This window comes from Myzus persicae, unplaced genomic scaffold, assembly GCF_001856785.1.
Source record: "Myzus persicae strain clone G006 unplaced genomic scaffold, MPER_G0061.0, whole genome shotgun sequence".
Classification (NCBI taxonomy): domain Eukaryota; kingdom Metazoa; phylum Arthropoda; class Insecta; order Hemiptera; family Aphididae; genus Myzus; species Myzus persicae.
The window spans coordinates 234,324-255,444 of record NW_019103213.1 but is presented as its reverse complement, the minus strand read 5'-3'; the positions used below and the strand labels follow the sequence as shown (position 1 = coordinate 255,444).

The following is a 21,121-nucleotide window of genomic DNA, read 5'->3' as shown; positions in this document are numbered from 1 at the left end:
GTTTTTGAGAAACTGAAAAACAGTCAAATATGACTCAATGTTATTTCCAGAAACTATGAAGAATTAATAACTTATTAATTGCTTATGTTTTTTATACTAGTTATAATATATTTAATAATAATATTAGATAAGTACTAGGGTAGGTACTGTTGTTTTTATAGCGTCCTAAAATCTAAATAGGTTACCTACCTAGAGATTTTCATAATGGAACATATTTTTTTGTTTTAATTTGTAACTTGATTATTACGTTAAGTTAATATTATTTTATTTTCTAATGTGCGTAATAAATAATAATAACTCATGTGTGATTGAAGGAAGTATCCATTTCAAATTTTTTAAATAAAATGCTTGAAAATAAATAAATAAATTCTTTAGGAAGGCATGAAATTTTATGTGTTTATATTAATAGGTTTATACTTTTAAAGTTTTAACTTATAAACGTAATATTGATACAAACTGTAATCGAGAAAACTTGCTACGTTTGGTTCATAGTATGGAATTCAACTAGGGCTCATTTATACGAAGTACGTATTATATAATTAAAATGATACATAATCCGTGTGGTATTTATTCCAAGCATATTTCTTCTACGAATTACGTAAGAACATGTATATGCTATATTGCTTTATAACGAACTAACTACGATGTATTTTGCGTTTTAATTAATATTTTGTTAAGCTAACGACTTTCATGTTGCCATTAATCAGATCGATTTTATACATTTTATATTATATAGGTACTATTCGACTCTGCACTTGTGAACTATTTTTTTTTTTAAACAATGCTGTAATAGATAATATTATAAAATTCATCTGGATTTTATTAGTTTATAATTTATAATGTATAAAATACTCGGTCATCAATTAACAAGTTTTACCTTGACCTTAGAATTTTAAAGCTTGGAATTCGAACCATACAATATACATAATAATTAGTAATAACGTTTTGAATATTATTATTATTACCAAGCTCTCCAGAATCGTAACCAAATGATTGTTCGTTTTCCCCGTGGCTTGGTGATCCGCATGCCAGACCTGCAATAAAAATATAGTTGCTATAAATATTAATAGTACATAATAATATTTCCTTTTATAACTGATTTTTGTAACGATTTTTACTGACAAAATTAGTTTAGCTTAAAAAAAGTATAGTTTGAATTCAGATAAATATAGAATATACCTAACACGTGCTGTCAAGTAGGTAGGTAGGTACTTACACGTATTTTACAGGAAAATATTAATCCACTTTCCACTAGAATTTATTAATTCAACATTTTAAGTTGTAAAATAATAATCTAGTACCTACATTTATTAATGATAAGTATATTTATCCACATGGCTATATATTATATACAAGTACGCTTTATTAAAAATTGAAATGTACCTATTTACCTACAAATAATTTGCGTACGACATGACCTACCTTCACATTATTTTATTACGACTTTCACATTATAAACTTGTATATTAATAAAATCATTATAATATTTCAGTATTCATTCGACCATTTGATTTTTATATTTTGTTTATTTTGTTTATTTTTATTTATTCTTCAAGATAATGGGCCCTACTGAATATGTTCGTGTGGGGGCCCATGCCCCATGAGTTCACAATTTGAAATTAAGTTCTTCAAACAGTTAATATAAGTTAAATAATAACAATTTGTAATATACATTTCTCACATAACTATAATAATAATATTAATATAGTTAAATACATATACATATTTTCTTTTCTATATATTATCCTATAATTGCATAAGACTCGTGTTAAAGTGTAATTAAAAGTATCCATCTCAATATTAAATACTTTCAAAAATATATTTCAATTATTATATACTTTATACCAACATATTAAACTTAAACGCGTTTAATTGTCGTAAGTGAAATTACTTGATTATCAACACTTTCAAAAAATATTTGAACTTTGAAGTGTGATTTTTGATATAGGTACCTACGTTTGAAAGTTAGTTAATAACTAAATTCGCACGTAACACTTCTTTTTTACAACTGTCTAGGGAGATAGGTATAAATGTGATATAATGGTTTAGCGTACGAGAGTGTTCAATTGTCCATATTTAAATTTTAAATTATATTGAACCAATTTAATAATTCATTACGATAATATTTATTAGTGGCGTCTGGTGATAATATGATATTATGTTGATGAGTGGTTATCGTGTCATATACTTCTTCGCGTTGTGCTCGTTAATAAATCAGATTTGTATAATATTTGTTGCATATATTATATAGACACTAGACGCCGCACAGAATAAAAATAAAAAAACGCGATAAAAAGATTGTAGTCTGAGCGAGTAATTTTGATTTTCCAAAATGACCCTGTGTCGCTTTTTAAATGACATAGCTGTTATTTTTATTTATTGATCGATCGCAATTTATTGTGTGTATAATACACACATGCACGTACGATGGGCAAACATCGCGGGGTTGAATTTGAATGAAAAAACGTGTAAAGTCATGTACAACGAGTTAGTGGGACAATGAGGTTAGCCAAGGCCCAAGGGCAACAATGTCGCAATCTTAGATCGAGAAAACAACAATGATTGATAGTTAAAGGATAGGTACTTAGTACTTACTATATAATGTAATGGTGTATAATGTATTAATTTTACGGAGACAAACTCTTGCGACGTTGTTAGTGCATGTGTACACGCGTGTTTATACGACCTGCGTAAAATCTGTGACATTTATGTCGTCAATACTCCTCTACAGGAAGTTGTCAGGATAATCATCAAGAGTTATACCAGTTCATAAGGACTTTTTTTATATTTCAACATTTTATCGTAAATTTGAGATGAATGGTAAAATTGCGATTGGTGAAATCCCGAAGTGTGATTTGACACACTCTTTCTTAACTGTAAAGTGAAATATAATACTCCGTTTCGACGTCATAGGTGATGACATTATATATCATATCCATACAAATTTTTATAGCTTGTAAATCAAAGTGAATTTTTAAAAAAATGACTGACTTTATTTTTATTATTAATTTTGTATTAGATAAGTAAATAAAGATATTACCTAATACAAATTATAAACATTGATTGGTTTTTGTGTCCAACTTTTTAAAGTTTAAACAAAACAAATGATTGTGGGACTATATTTTTTAATCATAAAAATGTAACAAATATATCTAATTAATACCTAGTTTTCTTAGCTAAAACTCCCCCCCCCCCCCAAAAAAAGGAAAAAATGTCATTTGTAAATCCGTTTAATGTATATTATACGTATGTACCTATTATCTATATCATATAATTTTGTTCTGGAACAAATTGTTAACGGGTAAAATATCTATAGTTATAAATAAACCAACTTCCAATCTAATTGTTATGTGTTAACTAGCTGTTAAATCAACTGGAGGTACATGAACGGTTCAATATAATATTATTGTCATTGACACTAATTATACAGTAATAAACGATTTAATGATCCATTTAATGAATCATCAACTAAATAAACACACACGAACGGTACGTGGGGGGAGGTGGGGTTATTAGCTAGGTATTACGCTTTTGAGTTATTGATACCATACGAATTATTCTTTCAGGTTTGTTTCGAAGAACATTCGATTTTTTGTTAATATTTAAGCAATAAAATTCATGCTGCAGGTAACCATAAATAGGTAGTATTAGAATTGTATTAAATCTAATGCCTTTATGAAAATCCTAAAGAGGTTACACTTTTGTGCCAAAATAAATTTTAACAAAAAAAATTTACATTTCATAGGTATACATACAATTTGTGTATAAAATAAATGCACCATTATAATAATATATGGGTTTATTGGAGATCATAAGTATAATTACATACTTGGTGAAAACATAAAAATTAATGACCGCAATTAATACAAACCAATTTTATTGATTATAATTTAGTATTAATAATAAAATAATCTGCAGAGTTTATCTAAATTAAATATTAGAGTATATTTTAATATTAAATATTAATTTAGTAAAATATAAACTTCAGACTTAACCAAGGAATAAGGATGTATTTAATTGTGAAACACACAACATTCGTTTGCCAATAGTTAATAGTCATCAAAATGTAAATGAAAGTTTTAATTTTAATTTTAGATTATGGGCCATTATTGTATTCATTTTACAAAGATAAATGTTTTTTTGTGTCTGTGTGTGCAAGTTTTGTAGGTGGTTAAAAAATTTTTTGATTTCAACTTTGAGAGTGGTTTCTGATAGAAGATTGGATCTATAGTTGATATTTATGCTAAGTCAAAATGAACTATTTTCAGTGCTATTTAAAATTGTTTTGTTGTAATTCAAAATATACGGTAGATATACTTAAAATTTTCATCAAATGTGTACATATTATTTTTTATACATGGATAACTTTTAAAAATGTTTGATATAATTTTGAGTTATTTTTATCGACAATTCTGTTGGTATAATATTGAATATTGATAAAATTTGTTCGCATTGCCATAAAGTTTCAAAATGCAATATTCTAAAGTTCCTCACAAGTTATTATCACCAGAATTTAAGAAAAAAGTTGAACGTAATCCCACAAATATTTTTTATGAGCGCCTAAATATTTTAAGCGTTGACTAAATTGGACGCAAAAAAAATTTCTCCTATAATATGATTTTAGCTTTTTTATTGTTATTCAAAAATAATTGAACGTAGGAACTTGGAACTTGAAACTTTAAATTTTCATTTTTCACCAAATTTTTCATATATGATAAAATGTTCAAACAATTTTAACTCTATGAGGTATTTATATAGGCATTTTAATGAGACGTGTTCGATTTTTTTGTTTTTTTTCAATTATTGTCCATAAATAATTATTCGCTTTTCAAAAAACTTAAAAATGTATAACAAGGTTTCTCATAAATTGTTATTATAGTGTAATTAAAAAAGAGTTAATTTACAATAATTTTTTATGAGCGTCTATGAAATTTGAGTTTTAACAATTCGTCAAAATTACGAAAAAATTGTAAATTGTTTTGAGTTGGGAATTTAGAAATTGTTTTCTTTTATATCTAAGATTTAAAAACTGAATACGAGATTACTCATAAGTTTTTAAAAATGAATTCCGGAGAGTCACATCAATTAATAATTTTTTATGATCGTTTGAAGTTCAAATTATTATGACATTGGATATTCACCCGTAAATTAACAATTTCTCATCGGACGATTTCATTATTTTGTTGTAATTCAAAAATAAATAACCGCAGATACTTGAAATTTTCATTAAATGTTTATTTTATCATTTTATATGCTTGTCAATATTTTAAAAATAATTTAATTCTTTTTGAGCTATTTTTAAAAAAAATTAATTTTATAAAGTACCTATTGATAAAGAGTTTTTTACTGTTTCTAATAAGTTGTATTTTTAGTTTTAAAAATATTAAAGATATACAGGCCCAATATTTGTATAAGCATTTAATGTTCAAATATTGCAGAACTTCATTAAAATCATAAATATTTGCTATTTATTTTGTAGCTGAAAATGTATAAAATATTCAAGTTTTATAGCTAAAGACTGAAAACAAGTTATACCTAAATATTACTTATTTTATATTTAATTCGGGTACTTAAATTTGATTTGGGGAAAAGATAATAAAAAATAAAAATGATATGTTGCTATAGTTTAGCAAATATATTTAATGCAGGTATTATAATAGACTGTTCTAATTATTTAAGACCTAGAGTTACTAAAATGTAAGGACAATTAAATAGTTATTAACTTTAAAATATACAATAAGTAATAAGTTATAGCTGGGTAGTATGTATAATAAGTTAATATATACATACTACACTATACTTTCGACCCCGGGAAGGTATAGAAGAATAATTTATTCCATCCATTTGATTTAACAATAGATTTTAAAGTTAAGAGATATAATAATACATAATTTATATAAAACATAAATAGTATTTTTTTAATAAGTACGACTCAATTAAGTATTTATAATTAATATACCTACTTATCAACTATGAGCAGATATTTTAATAATTGTTTGAAATTAGCTACCGTTTTTTTTTATTTCCATTTAAGTTGAGTTTGTAAAAAGTACATAATAATAATATTTCATAAATGGCGTATAATTATTTTTTCCTATATGTATAACATACATTATACGCGGAAGACGCTCTAGATCGATATCGTATTATTTTTGTAATAATTTTTCGTGATAAACATCAAATTTATATGTAAAAACATGCGGTATCAAATAGAAGCACAAGGCCTCGGCATCAAGAATATTTTCAATTAATTGCAATAAAAATTAGAGGTCATCGCACACCAAACATCGTATAGCATAGAATGTACGGGATACACGCACTGCACGCTGTACAGTCGCGTATCGTCACACAACCGATGTTATAGCAGAATGTGAGTGGTCTTTGATATCCAAAAATCCTACATACTCCTATACACATTCGAATGGGTTTATTGTGAGATGAAAATCCAGCCCATTGTGATTGAAAATATTCAACAGCGTCACAATGGAAGTCCAATTGTCAGGCGTGTATTATAGGTACGACCGTGTGATGTTTTCTTGCGATAACAAAGAAAGTAATTCTGAAATGTATAATGCGCCGAATTGTACATCGTAAAACTATTTAAGATGTATAGTTTAAGCGTTAACATATTATAAGCATACTGGGTTAGTGTGTTCCAGTTTTTACGGTTTCGGAATGGAGTATAATATACACGACAAACAGCACATTCTCCTTTTACCCTGCAGTATATTATAGACACGATATTACGATAATCGCTTAGGAGAGGGATGTAGTTTTTACTATACACTTACTAGCGCTTGTCAGTAGGTAGGTCTCCTTTGAGGCATGTTCCTTGCAATTATGGATTTCGAATTTCGTTTCGTTTATAAAAATATATAAATTTAATCTTCGAGTATAGTTTTTATACGAACAACGAAACTCGCGTTTCTTTCTATAAACACGCCGATGAATATTTTAATAGCAATTTACCTTGGAATTTCGGTGTGTGTGTTAGGACTGGTTATACTGAGCAGGAATGAGGATTGAACAGTCGACAGATTTTAGTCTCATTCCGATTTTTAAACATATAAAAAAAATAAGCCACGGGACAATACATTTAACTTTACTTTGGTTCAGACGTTGGTGAGGCTACTTGGTCAATTCGTATTGAAATGAAAGTGTACCGATTATTGACAATATTGTTAAATATTTGATAAATAAATAATGACTGATGGTTGACATGTTAGTTTACCTACAAAATATGTGTGCCAGATAATTTCTTTGAAGTTCGAGTACTTACAGATATAAATTAAATAATGACAAGTACAATACTAATTAGGTAGTATTCATTATTATATTGTTCAATTTTATACTTCGTTAAAACCTTAAGATATATACTATATACTATAAATATACCAATACAACTTTGAATGTTGGTGTTTTATCTAATTTTCTTATGGATTACATATTTGATAAAAAATAATTTCTTGTATTCAGCGCATACTCGACACATATTTGAAGTGAATAATTTGTACTTTTGAAAACAAATCTTTCATACAATTTTTTATATTATGCGAACGCATACAAATAAAAATAAATGTTCGCGGTGAACTTAAATGTGGTAGGCAGCTATGAATAAATAATTTTTAATTTTTAAAGACTTTACATTTTAAATAGCTTATAATTGAAATAATCAGAACATATGGAAACTAATTTATTCTATAACTTACGACTCCCGCGTCTAAAAAGTTTTCATATTGCAAGCACTAGATGTTTCTTATTTATGGATAAGCCTGGACATGAAAATGGGAAATCGGTGAGAAAATGGTTAAGTTCTTATAACCATATATTGTACAAGAATTAGTAGAATTGAGAAAGTATAAAGCATAAATATTTTAATATCTAAAATAATTACCCAGAGGTTGTTAAGATTTTATTAAAAAGTGGAAACCATAAAATTAAATTTAAAAATACTACCCATACTACTAAAGTGCCATATTTCTGTGCTAAATTATCCAACCCATTTACTACAGGAAATATTTGGGGCACTATTATTCCCGAAAAATTATTAACAAACTGTACATAAAATGTTGGTTTATTTCATATTGTTTGTATATTTTCATACATGGATTGATGAAATTGTGAATAATGAAAGGCTATAACCATTATAATTCGGACAACGAGCACTAAAAAATTAATAAATTTGACTATAAAACAACGGTACTTTTCCTTGTAAGATTTGAATGATGTTTTTATTACCTATCACTTTTTAAATTTATTTGTAGTTATTTTGGTTTAAATAATTGAAAAACATAAACAAATGCAACATAAATATTCCATTGTATTGAGTTATGTAAGAAACAATGGATGGATTATTTTTACTATCAATTACAATTTTAACTATGTCTAAATAAATAATATTAAATGTACTGTAGGCTGTAGCACATTATCGAACTTTCACTCAAAATTGTTTCCTGATTATCATAATTTATCGTTGCTTTTAAATTTAAAATAATGATTAAGCACTGGTGACTGAGGTAAACGAAGTGTGACGGTAGTACTTAACACAATAACACAGAACAGAGAATAGCCAGTATTTGAATCAAAATTACATTTCAATGTACCTAAGTACTTTATTACGATTGAAAAATTAAAAACTTCAAGTACGTATATTTATATTTGTTAAATCCTTATTTAAACTAAAACCCTAGCTAGAATAATCAACACCAGTACGCCACACTGTTTAATGATTTGTATTGGATTTGTGTTTTTGAATAACTATTGAATCAAAAAAAAAAAAAATTAGGTAGGTAATTTAATTGAAACAATTATATGAACAGATTATTCTAATAAATATTAAATGTTGTAAATATTCTGTTATCAAAGTTAAATGCTAATAATGATTATTATTTATTGCCTATCATAGACCATATAGTTCACAATCATAGACCTTATTCTTATATAGCTATACACTTAAACCATCAGTGGGACATGGCTGCATTACTAAAATTACGCGTGGTGAACTCGAGATAGAGGGCGCTTGAAAGTGACTATGACAATGATTCACAAACAGCGCACGATATAAACATTTAAAAAGAAAACTGTATGCGTGTATCAGTTATTCAATCAAGTCACTATTATACGAGCGCCCTCAATCTCGGGACTGATTTTAATTCATAGAGCCGGTCCATTAGTGCCTACCTATATAAGGTCTACTTATAGACTGATTATATTTTTATATTTTAATCACGGATAAAACAACGAATCTTTAATAATTTTGTTATGTGGAAATACAATAAATTATATAAATGTAGATTGTTATCACTCATAAATGAATCGAAAACATTAACATTTTTCCACAAATCAGGTAACTACGTTGAAGTCAGAAATGCCAAATAGATTTTAAATATTTAATTATCATTGATATCATATAGATTATAGGACTATTGTATAGTCATCACATAAAATAAATTTATGTTTATCCTATATTCCTATATATTTTGTACTTTAAAATACAATACCACGCGGTACACTATAATAACGGATTTTCGCAATACAGAATACGTTGTTTATTGACATTATTTGTTCACCATTGTTGGGATAGAAAACCATTTGAAACTTTTTGCATTTATTCAAAAGTCTAGTTAAGTTAGTAATTGATGATCTACTGCAGTATCAAATGGTTTAGCTGAATTTAAAATTATTGCTATGACTAAGGATTTATTAATAATATAAAATATTAAAATTAGTTGTAAAATCTAATAGTAAAAATAAAAAAAATGTTTTTTTTCTTTATCTGCAGACTGAAATTGATAATTGATACAGCCGTATAGGTATTATAGTTGTGGAATTTTTATTTTAGGCTTAACAGTTAACACACTAACACGTCTAGTACACATGAATTGTAAATACCTATGTATTATATTTTTAAAATTATTTTTAGTATTTAATCTCACAATTTTGAAAAAATATTGAACTAATTCCTTTAAAGCTAGTACTCTCAAATTGTACAACATTAACGGGCACGTATACAAATATTTTTGCCATAACAATAGCGTTAATAGATTATATTATTATTATAGTTATAATACTTAATAGGTACGGTTAAACGATATTTTTGTTAAAATTACTAAAAAATTCATTTCACCAATAAAAATGATTTATAATATAATAAAATAACCTTTTTCAAGTAACTTTTAACTTTTGATTACAGTTGAATTAATGTATTTATTCTTACCAATAATAAGCAATACATATCCCATTATAGTATAGAAACTGATAAATTACAATGAAAAAATTAAAATAAGACGTAGTCATAACAGTTAACAATTAATATAAAATCCAGTTATAAAAAAAATATTCAAACAAAAATACATGTGAATATACAAATATATATTATGCCTAAATTGTTCGTAGATAACCTTGTTAATTGTCATTAGGTAATGTTTAAAAAATAGTCAGGTATACCTATAGGGTACCTATATGCCACTCAATTGTTGAAAAGTTATTAATTATTTATTGTATTTATAAAATATATGATTTTCAAATCAAATTTATTATTTATTCATGGTTATTATTATAATTTATAAACAACAAAAAATGACCACACGTTAGGTAGGTAAAATGTAAATATACAAAATAATTTCTTATAAATATAAATTATATCAAATTTACATTTAGGTTATTTATTTAAATTTTTAATGCAAAACAAATATTTTTATAGTGGGTGAAGGTATGGATTATATAGGAATCTATTTTCTGCGTATTTTTGAGGTATCTTTATTTTTTATTGTATAGAATCTTTTAATACACATTTTTTTTAAAGTTAAAATGCTTATTTTATTACAACATTACAATATTATATCAACTTATTATTTTCAGATTTCACCAAACTTGTCATTAAGGTCATGAATCACAGCATGTATTCATTGCAATAAATTTATATTATTATACACTGTGTCAATAAAGGCGCTATTTACATAATCATTAATCATCATTCATTATTCTATTATTTTTGTCAATGTCAACATTTTTAAAAATACTTTTGATAAAATGTTAACAATATTTATTTCCATTCCATTCACTTGTTACACTATGCGAAATTGCTTAAAATATTTTGTACAGGGTACATTGGTAATATACTAATATCATATCACAATAAAATAACCAATAAGGCTTAAGAATTTAACATTGAACAAAGCTAAATACTATAAAAGGTACTATTATTTATAATCGCACAAAAAAGGTTACTCAAAATTAGATGTTGAAAATAACACATAGGTATAACTTACTGTTTTTTAATGCATTTACCCAATAAGTAATTTTTTAGGAAAACTGTGATAAGAACAGTATAATTTTATTAAATTATTCAAGTAACAAAATTTTAAAATTTGTAGATATATAGGGCAAGAATAATGCTCAAAGATTTGTATGTAAGAAGATTTTATGAGAAATTAATTTTCTATCTTACTAACTTAGTTATGAACCTAAAAATCTTTTATTTTATACTTGAACATAAAAAAATCATTAGCAATTTTATATCGTATTAGAACATATAAATTTCATTCCTACATAGAGGTACTTATAATAATAATCCGTTCATAGCATAATTAGGTGCAGATAATAATATATAAAAATATTTCAGGCAATTAGCTTATCCTTTCATTGAGATCGTAGTACCTCCGTCGTACAAAAATATAAATAGTTAAGTTGTCAATCTAAATTATTCAGTATCGTTATCAGATAGGGCTGTGAATAACAATCACTGAAAATATATACGTGCACTATTATGCACATTTTTTTTGAATAAACTCTAAAATGTGTTAGTTGACACGCACTAAACAATTCAAAAAAATACCAAATTAATGTTTAAAAAAAAATTATAAAGTATTAATAAGTAATAATGAATACACTAACTCAAATTAACTTTGCTCAAGATTATAATCTTTATGACTCTACTTTATATAATTGTACTCTTTCAACTTTCAAGTATTGTTATGTAAATTGTCGATGTTGCATTCAAAAGCATTTCATAGCATTGTTATCAATATTTTGTTCCACTGATAACCATTATGTTATAGAAACAATTTGTGTACAGCAATACAAGTTTAAAGTATTAGATATGATAGAAGATAAACACTATATTATAAACATAAAAAAACTATACTTATACACAAGGTGATTTACCAAGCATGCTCATTCCGATTGATTTCTCTTATAGTGAATTTGTTCAAATTATGATTTTTGGAATTTTTAAGTACCTAGGTACTTAAGGACTGTATACTCAGTTATTTAGATTTAACTACAATTTAAGGTGTGTCCTGATGTTTTCAATTAATGGATTAAATATATCAATAATTGAATATATGGTTTTTAAGTACAGGTACTTAAAAATTTCAAAAATCAGAATTGAAATTAATTTATTATTGAATAAAAAATTGGGAGTGAATATGCTCGCTGAAAGATATATTATAATAGTTTTTTTTTTTATTAACTTTTAGTAATGAAATATTTTAGCTCAGATACATAATATATACAGTTATATCTAAAAAATTACCAAAATCTACATGTAAATGCAATAGTAGGTATTAAAGTCCTGATCATTAAAAATATTTATATTAGATTTAAGAAGGCAGGCGCAAAATATAGGCAATACGAATACATGTTAGGTAATAATGTAAGCGTTTTTAAGATACACAAATAAATAATTATTAATTTATTATAACTTATAAGGAATACATATAGGTACAACTTCTAAAATTTAGTGGGGCTAAATTAAAAAAAAACAATGCGTTGACGTTATTTAAGGCGCTGCTCTGTTGTATTTTTTTAGAGTAAGTATAAAAAGCCTAAAACATTGGCAACATTCAATGGAAACTTGCCATTCAGAAGAACGTAAAGACCAAGTAAAGATAAATGTAAGCGACACGTTAGGCATTCAGTATTAACTATTAACACATCCGACTTATATTTTCTCGTTATTTAAGACGAGCATTAATTTTATATCAGTAAAATAATAAACATACGATTGCCGTTTAGTTGTGTTTGAATAATAAAATTGCACTACATTTATTGAAATACCTATAAGTTAAATATCATTGTTTGTTTTAAATATTATTGAGAGGTTGTCTGTGTTAAATCTATACTCATAATACATTTAAAACTCCAGGTTTGTACTGTAACGGAAAAATAGTAAAATAAAAATAATTATTATTGGTCTTAAATTAAATTATATAAGATTCAGTTTTATAACTATATATAGATAGGTATTATTAAATAATATTGAATAATCAATTAATATACGGTATCTTTATATTATCTATATATTATATGTATAAGATATATATTTATCTTGATAATTAATTTACTCAGCCACCCAGGTATGATTTTTAAACTTATTGATTATTTAGATATTATTGTCATACAATTACCACGAGTAGATAAATACATAATATTAGTATAATATCATACATTAGTATGGTACGTATTATTATAATTTATAGGTACCTACCTATAGTATATTATAGTTATATAAGTAGGTAGGTAAGAATAACGTTTTATTAAAACTTACTACCCGTTTCCTAATCATAATAAGTAAAATATAGGTATATTTTATACCTAATTTATTATATACCTAATTCCTATATAAGTATATAGCATTACTGTTATTTTATTGTAATTTCGTCTAAATTGGTAATGATAAAATTAATAACAATCACTTATCATATATGTTACTTACATAGAACATACTACACATTATTCATTACTTTACACTCTGAACACTGATTAAGGTAATTTATAAGCAACAATGGTGACAATAATGCCATTCTTTACTTATTGAGTACAGTTGAACTTTGTACCTATCCGTGGATAGTGTTTTAGTTATTTTATGTAAGAAAAAGGTCATTCTATAGAAAGTAAAATATGTATAAACTATTGGTTAAAGTTGAGTTAATTTTGTGGGGCAGTCTTGCTTGAAGAGTATTCTTTCTTCGTTTTAGGTGGTAAATCATTGGTATCAGTATTATTTTTTTAAATTTTCGATTTACGTTTTTAAATTGTGAGAATATGATGATCGATTTAAATCAATAAGTATTTATAGATTCAATTCGAATCAACGACTGGCTGCAAATGCATTTATGTGTAACACGTGGGATGTATTATTAAACAGTCGCTATCAATATATTATTATATTATTGTTTCCGCGGCCATTAAAATGAAAAATGGGAATCGATTATACTGCATAAATTATACCATTATACGTATAGTGTGAAGGATAAAAAACATGTTTTGTTCTTTCACAAGTCAACATTTTCAAAAAGATTACGTTGTGGTTCGGAATCGGGCGGAAGAAATTAAGAAAAAAAAAAGTCATAAAACACTAGTTAACCTCAACACGTCTTAAACACGAGTCAGAGACAGCTCCGTCGTTTGCAATATTTCGCATATGTACCTTATTTTAGTTCACCATTATTCATTAATATTTAATAGGTAGGTATATATTATTATATACTATATGAAAAACAACAATATACTTCCCAATAATGTAATAGCGTCTACATGGAGCATACTATTATAACCACAGTATATAATATAATAATATTTGATATGTGTTAGAACAAGCTTTTAATAAAATCTCGACATGATAATTTATTCTAAATTAATTTCTCATGTTAAACAATAATAATAAGTATAAATACGATATTAATGTTTAACCAGCTGCCGGAAACGATCCGACCGGTCTCCGAAGTTCGCGACGCCGCCTAATAACGCATATATATAGGTAATAGCCGGTAATAATGATATACCTAATAATAATACCAACTCGCCCTGACGGCGATAATGTCCGCAAAGTCTCTTGTTGTATTACAACCATTAATTATTATTATTTTAATATAATATTGTGATGCACAACATAATATTATAACGCATTATCTATCGCGAGTATTCCGCAGCGTATTGCAGGCTCTGTGCAATGACTGTCCCATACAATATCGTGTATAAATTGGCGCGTGCGATACGAGCACAATATATTTGTATAATATTATGCGTTGTCCTCGTGCCAATATAATAATAATATAATATGTACACAAGCACAATTATTATTATTATTATTATTAAACATCGTAACGTTACGGACCGTTTGTATAATGTGCACTACCGCCGGTATCTGTTTAGCTGCAGCGAAAAATATATATACCTATATATTATTATACATATAGTGCTATATACTTATCTATACCTACATAATATAATACGTACACGATATACCTCATAATATGTACCTATAATATTTTATATATATGTGTGTGCATTTGTCGGTACACGGCCACGCGGGCAAGTGAAAGATCTCGGGGAAATTGAGCAAATTTCGTATTCGCGCGAACCGGGGCCGCGCGGCGAAAGAAACGCACACGCAAAGTATAATGTATAAAACGTGTTTTGTTATTAAACCTTTTCTCTCCGATTGCGTTTAAAATTATACAATAATAAATAATAATAATATGAGCTATACGCTACCGAGTTGTAATGTACCGACACAGAATACGTGTTGCGAAACTTCCGCCGCCGCAGTGCACGATATATTAATTTGTACGGCGGTGAGTTGATATTAATGAATAATAAATATAATAATAAGTAAGTAGGTAGGAATATAAATGGAATAATAATATGAATCCGATTTTTGTTTAGTTTTTTTTTTTCAATACAAATAAAGCTAAACTAAATTATTAATGAACGACGACTCGTCGACGAGCACAATACAGCGCGGAAAACAACAGAACTCCTAATTCATAAAACCGAATTTTTACTACCGTGGCAGCTGCAGACAGGTACCTAACCGGATTTGTATGATTTGGTTTCCTGATTACGAATATTTTAATTTTTAATTTACTTAAATATTCGCAAAAACAAAATCGAAGATATAATTCGCAAATATCACGTCGTTGCACGTTCGATTTTATAGATTTTTTGCTTTCCAATTTACCGCTGTAATTTTTTAGTAAACAGAATTTGAGAATTTAATGAGCTGTAACGATGCGTTAGCCGTTACTAGGTTAAGGTTTAGCGACAATTTATTTAAATTAATTTTTTTTATGTAAATACACATATTATATTTTATATGTATATATTATAATGATGTATGTGTTATTATAACGATTAAGCTATCCCATTTACAAAAGATTCTATATGTCACCATAATATTTAAGAACCATATGTGTACATTGCCGCCGGGTGGTCTGAATAACGATTTTGTACCTATCTTGTATTTAATAATAGATTTCATCGTTCGTATTTATACTTATTGTTTTTTTTTATAGATGGAAATCTGGCAGAAAATTAAATATTTAGATGTTATCAGCGATTGTTGTATAAAATATACAAATGAAACACGTATAATTATACCTGTATATTTATTTAGGTAAGTGGAAATAATAATATTACAATGAAAATATATAGTTACACACATTTTTTGTTCAACTCAGCATATAAAAATTTTTTTTTAAGATTTTGAGGGATTTTTATACGTGAATTAATTTTCAATGAGTATTATAAGTTTTGAATTTGTTATCGATACGTGTGACCAGAGTACGATAATATACCTATAATGATTATTTATTTATTCTGTTAAGACTGAAGAGTAAGGTATTAGTTATATTAAGATTACTCGATAAGGGATCCAGGGATCAGGAGCTAATATTTTTGGATACAGCTGTCACCATATGAAGTTATATATTATATTTTTAGGTATTTTACATACCTAGTTCTCAGAGTTTTGCTTAATGCTTTGACCTCACTTGTGCTTTTTAGTTTTTGAAAAATGACAACCTCTATATATTTTAATATTAAAACTGCGTGGTTGAATTAAACGGTTTTCAAGCAATTGATTTCTAAAACGTTTTAAACTACATTGACACCACAGACAATGTATAAAATATGCACGACCATTGTATAGGACACATGTGGTCGGCGGCTAATGGCTTTTAATAAAAGCCATAGTGCTAAACTTTAAAACAATAATTAAGTTATGGTATATTTATGTATAAATACATGGTGATGTCATAAGCATGCTCCCCTCCATTTTCTCTTTAATAATACAATTATTCAAATTCTGATCTTTATAATTTTTAAGTATAGATAAGATCATATTTTTAAATTTTTTAAATTCTGATATTCATATGATATGATATTGTATTATTGGTCATTAGGTGACATATTATATCGTGTAATGTGAGTAAATATAGTGATATTTTTTAAAATTTTATCATTATTACTAATTTTAGTTTTGAAGATTAATTACTATTTTATTATATTGATGACCAAACTTTATTTACTTATAAAACAAGATTAATGATAGTTATTTGAGAGGTAAAGTAGTTATTTATAGTTATTATAAATAATACACAACATAACACAATACGATTTGTGTTAGTTAACGTATTTTTTAGATTAAAAAATAATATTGTAGTCAACACTAAATGTTGCAAACACAAATACAACACCTATACATAATATGATGTTTAACATTAAAATAAATTCATATTAGATAAGTGAACTTAATTAGTCATACTGGTACCTACAGTATCTATTATTTTCAAAATTTGGTGAAATATATCTTATATTACATAAAAAATACATTTTCTTTCGAAATATTGTATACCTCAAACTATAGTGCCCTATAATATACAATTATACACGCGTATAATATTATATTATATAGATCGCGACAAGGGAACAAAAATATAATTAGAGTAACGTAATTACTTACGACAACCGTCCGTCTGTCGAGATCCGTGACGTGACGATAATAATGCTACAATTTAAAACGATATTATCGTGCGTAACATTTCGATATATATCTATTTTCGATGTAGTATAGGTACCTAAGTGTCTACCTATACATACCTTATGCTTTTGCGAAACGGCATTTAGATACCATAAATAAATTATTATTATTAAAGTGGCTCGAGAATACGCGTCTATAATAGCATTATTATTATGTATAGCATTGTTATTAAACGTGACTCAAATTAAAAAACACAAATACCGGAGTTTTTTTCTCAGAACCCGCGATGAGGACGATACTTCTATGCCCACAACCCACCACTATACCAGCGGGTACGATATTATTATATAGCTGGCCGTCATTATTATATATTTTGCGGTCTGTCATTACTCGCCCATACGAGAATATAATATCGGGGATTCGTCTGCGGAAAAAAAACACACACACACCGCACCACACATGTCCGCCGCATACGGAATTCCAGCGAGATCCGGGGGGACTCGCCGCATCTGCCGGGTGACCCCGTGCGTAAGCATATTATACCTATATACCGCGATATACATGGCGTGCAACAAGTATTTTATTATTACTATTATTATTATTATTATTATTATTATTATTTATTATACATTTATCGTCGTATGCGCTATATTGTATTATATTATGGTCGCTTGTCGTTTTTACGATATATGTTATAAATTATAATGTGGGACGGCGTCAAAGGGTTGAGGAGAATAGGTCGTCGAGATACTTTCGAATTTATCGTTCATTAGTCATTCGTTATTTTACGATCCCGAGCCCATAATAAATAATATATATAGTTCGTACACCCCGCAACCGGAAGATAACCGCGGTATACGTGGTCGTGTCCGAGTATTTTAATAACGCTGCACATTATAAGGTATAAACGATGCATTTCACTTACCGACGGTCCAAAGCACTGCAGCTGCGAGTTCCACGAACATCGTTATTTCTGTATTATGTTCTTGTCGCCGGCCGAAGGGCTACGTTAGTTGTGATGTTCGGACGACTAGGGCGATTTAAAAACAACAACAATAATACCGTCTTCACGACACGATATTCGGTAGATTTGCGAAGTCAAGGTGCAGTGCAGTCGTTTTCGATGTTCCGTTTGATTTCTCAGCTCGACTTGACGAGGAGACGACGATGTTGGTGTCGTGTATTTTTGGCGTATCAATACAATGTAATGTAATATTTGTTATTTGAATGAAATGTGTGACGGATATTGGAATACGCGGACCACGCGGTGCGGACGTATTGCAGCTAGCGCAGACGCCGATTGTCTGTGAAGTGTGAAGTAGTCCGGGAGCCGGGGAGCCCAACTCGTGTCGTTGCACTGGAGCAAGTCTTCGCGTGCACGCGCTCCCTGGCGGCGGCCGACGGAGTCGGTGGCGCGCGCGCGCTCGTTGCTCCGTTATTGCAATAATAATTATAATATAATATAAATTATGATTTACAAGAACAATTATTATTATCTGTACAGTATACAATATACATAAATATATCATCAAATAATACAGTCTTTTAAATAATTATTGTATTTTCTAGCATTGTTATTATAATTATTAATTAGTAATTACTAATATCCTCGTTGCCGCCGTCGCCGCCGTCGCCGCCAACGCCGTCTGACGAATCCGGTTTTTTGCACGCATATTATACACGATAACTAACCAACGACGTTTACCCACTGGACATGCACCAGAATTTTTTTTTATCAATGTCACCTCATCACGCACATTTCATAGAGAACTTTAAATTTTAATAATATTATACGTGTTACTAGAAAAAGTGGAAATTAGGCAAACTTAGTAATACCTACATTACAATAGGGATTGTATTGTTTTATGGTCATATTAGTATAGTAAAATGTTATTCTTAAAAATTAAAAATCACCAAAAAGAAATTCACAAATATACTATCTAATAATTAGTTGATAAATTGATTATTATAATAATAATAAATATAATATAACTATAGCAAATACAATTTTAATTCATTATAGTAGGCACATATAATAATAATAAAAATTAATACAAAAATATAAAAAAAAAGGATTTCATATGACTTTCAAAATCTTGTAATATTTGTTATTTACACTATCTATACTCAGATTGTAAGCATTTTGAAATTTAACAATGAATACATTTTAACAGCTTACCCATAATTAGAACATTTTTTGATCAGTCTTAAAAAAAATTATAGTATAATTATACTTGCACAATAATATTAATTTTGTAGTTATTTATATTTAATACTAAACAACTAAACAATCATTGTAAATTTGTACCATATGAAAATTGAAAAATATTCAAATGACGTTGGTCACAAGTCACATAACTGACAATATTAGGTTTCGCGTTCAAGTTTGTGTTGGGTGTGTGTGTTTGTGTGGGTGCATGAGTTTTTGTTTGTTCATAAAAGCATAACGATTATCAGTGTCTACAGCTGTTGTCTCCATCTTTACAAGAAAGCGGTGGTTTCGTAGAAGCACTCAATTCAGACCCAATACAGATGAAGAAGATACCATCTAATATATTATATAGGTATATCTTATATTTTGTGCAGGTTGGTACCTATCATGATTTGCACAGACCTAGGTATACTCTGGCCAGCGAGAGAACGCGCCGTGGGCCGACCAAAATCGGTGTTTTTAACGTGACACCAGTTTCGGTAGCAGAATGGCGGGAAATGGGGAGGGGGCTAGTTGTGGAGAATTGCCTCGTACTCTAGCTAAACTATAAAATAATATGTTTTCACTGGCCCGCTGCAGTTGCTGGTATACAATTTGTATTAATGATAACAGTGAGGTATACCATGTCCCATGATTTATTTTTTCTTTGTAACCGCAGCATATGTCTAAGGACGAACCACATTCGTAAGACTTGTCCCTTCGATATAGGTACTAAGATATCCAACATGGTAAGTATACCTACTGAGTTGATGTACAATCGAATGCTTGATTAACATAGTATAGTATAGGTATTTAAAAAGTATTCGGAATACTACCCGAGTATAGCATGGCGTATTGGCGTGTATAATATTAATATATTATAATATATGTATCTGGTATTGTATTAGTGGTATAAATTTTTTTTTGTATATAATATACTCTACAGCTGTATTAGTGATATTATAACTATGGATTACAATTTGCAGCAGCACTTAACTTTTTGTGTATGAAACTAGAATGGATGAAAACAAAGTCGTCTGTCGATGAGCTTTGCCGGGAGCAAGCGATTTCGAATTTATAACGGTATTTATTACCATGCGTGGTAGATTATAATATACACTCTGTACACGCCCACTTCTTGCGCCTATAATGAGTTATTACTTACT

General features: G+C 27.9%; 1 protein-coding gene across 1 annotated transcript in view; it reads right to left on the bottom strand.

Annotated features, from left to right (window-relative positions):
* LOC111033994 (carbonic anhydrase 2-like) overlaps positions 1-19,097 on the bottom strand; it is a 31,317-nt gene extending 12,220 nt beyond the window's left edge. The window contains exons 1-2 of the mRNA XM_022314998.1: positions 18,690-19,097; positions 966-1,034 (exon numbers count right to left, since the gene is read on the bottom strand). Coding sequence (XP_022170690.1) covers positions 966-1,034; positions 18,690-18,729 — 109 coding nt within the window. The 5' untranslated portion in view covers positions 18,730-19,097. The remainder of the gene's footprint in view (positions 1-965; positions 1,035-18,689) is intronic.
* Between the last annotated feature and the right edge of the window lie 2,024 nt (positions 19,098-21,121).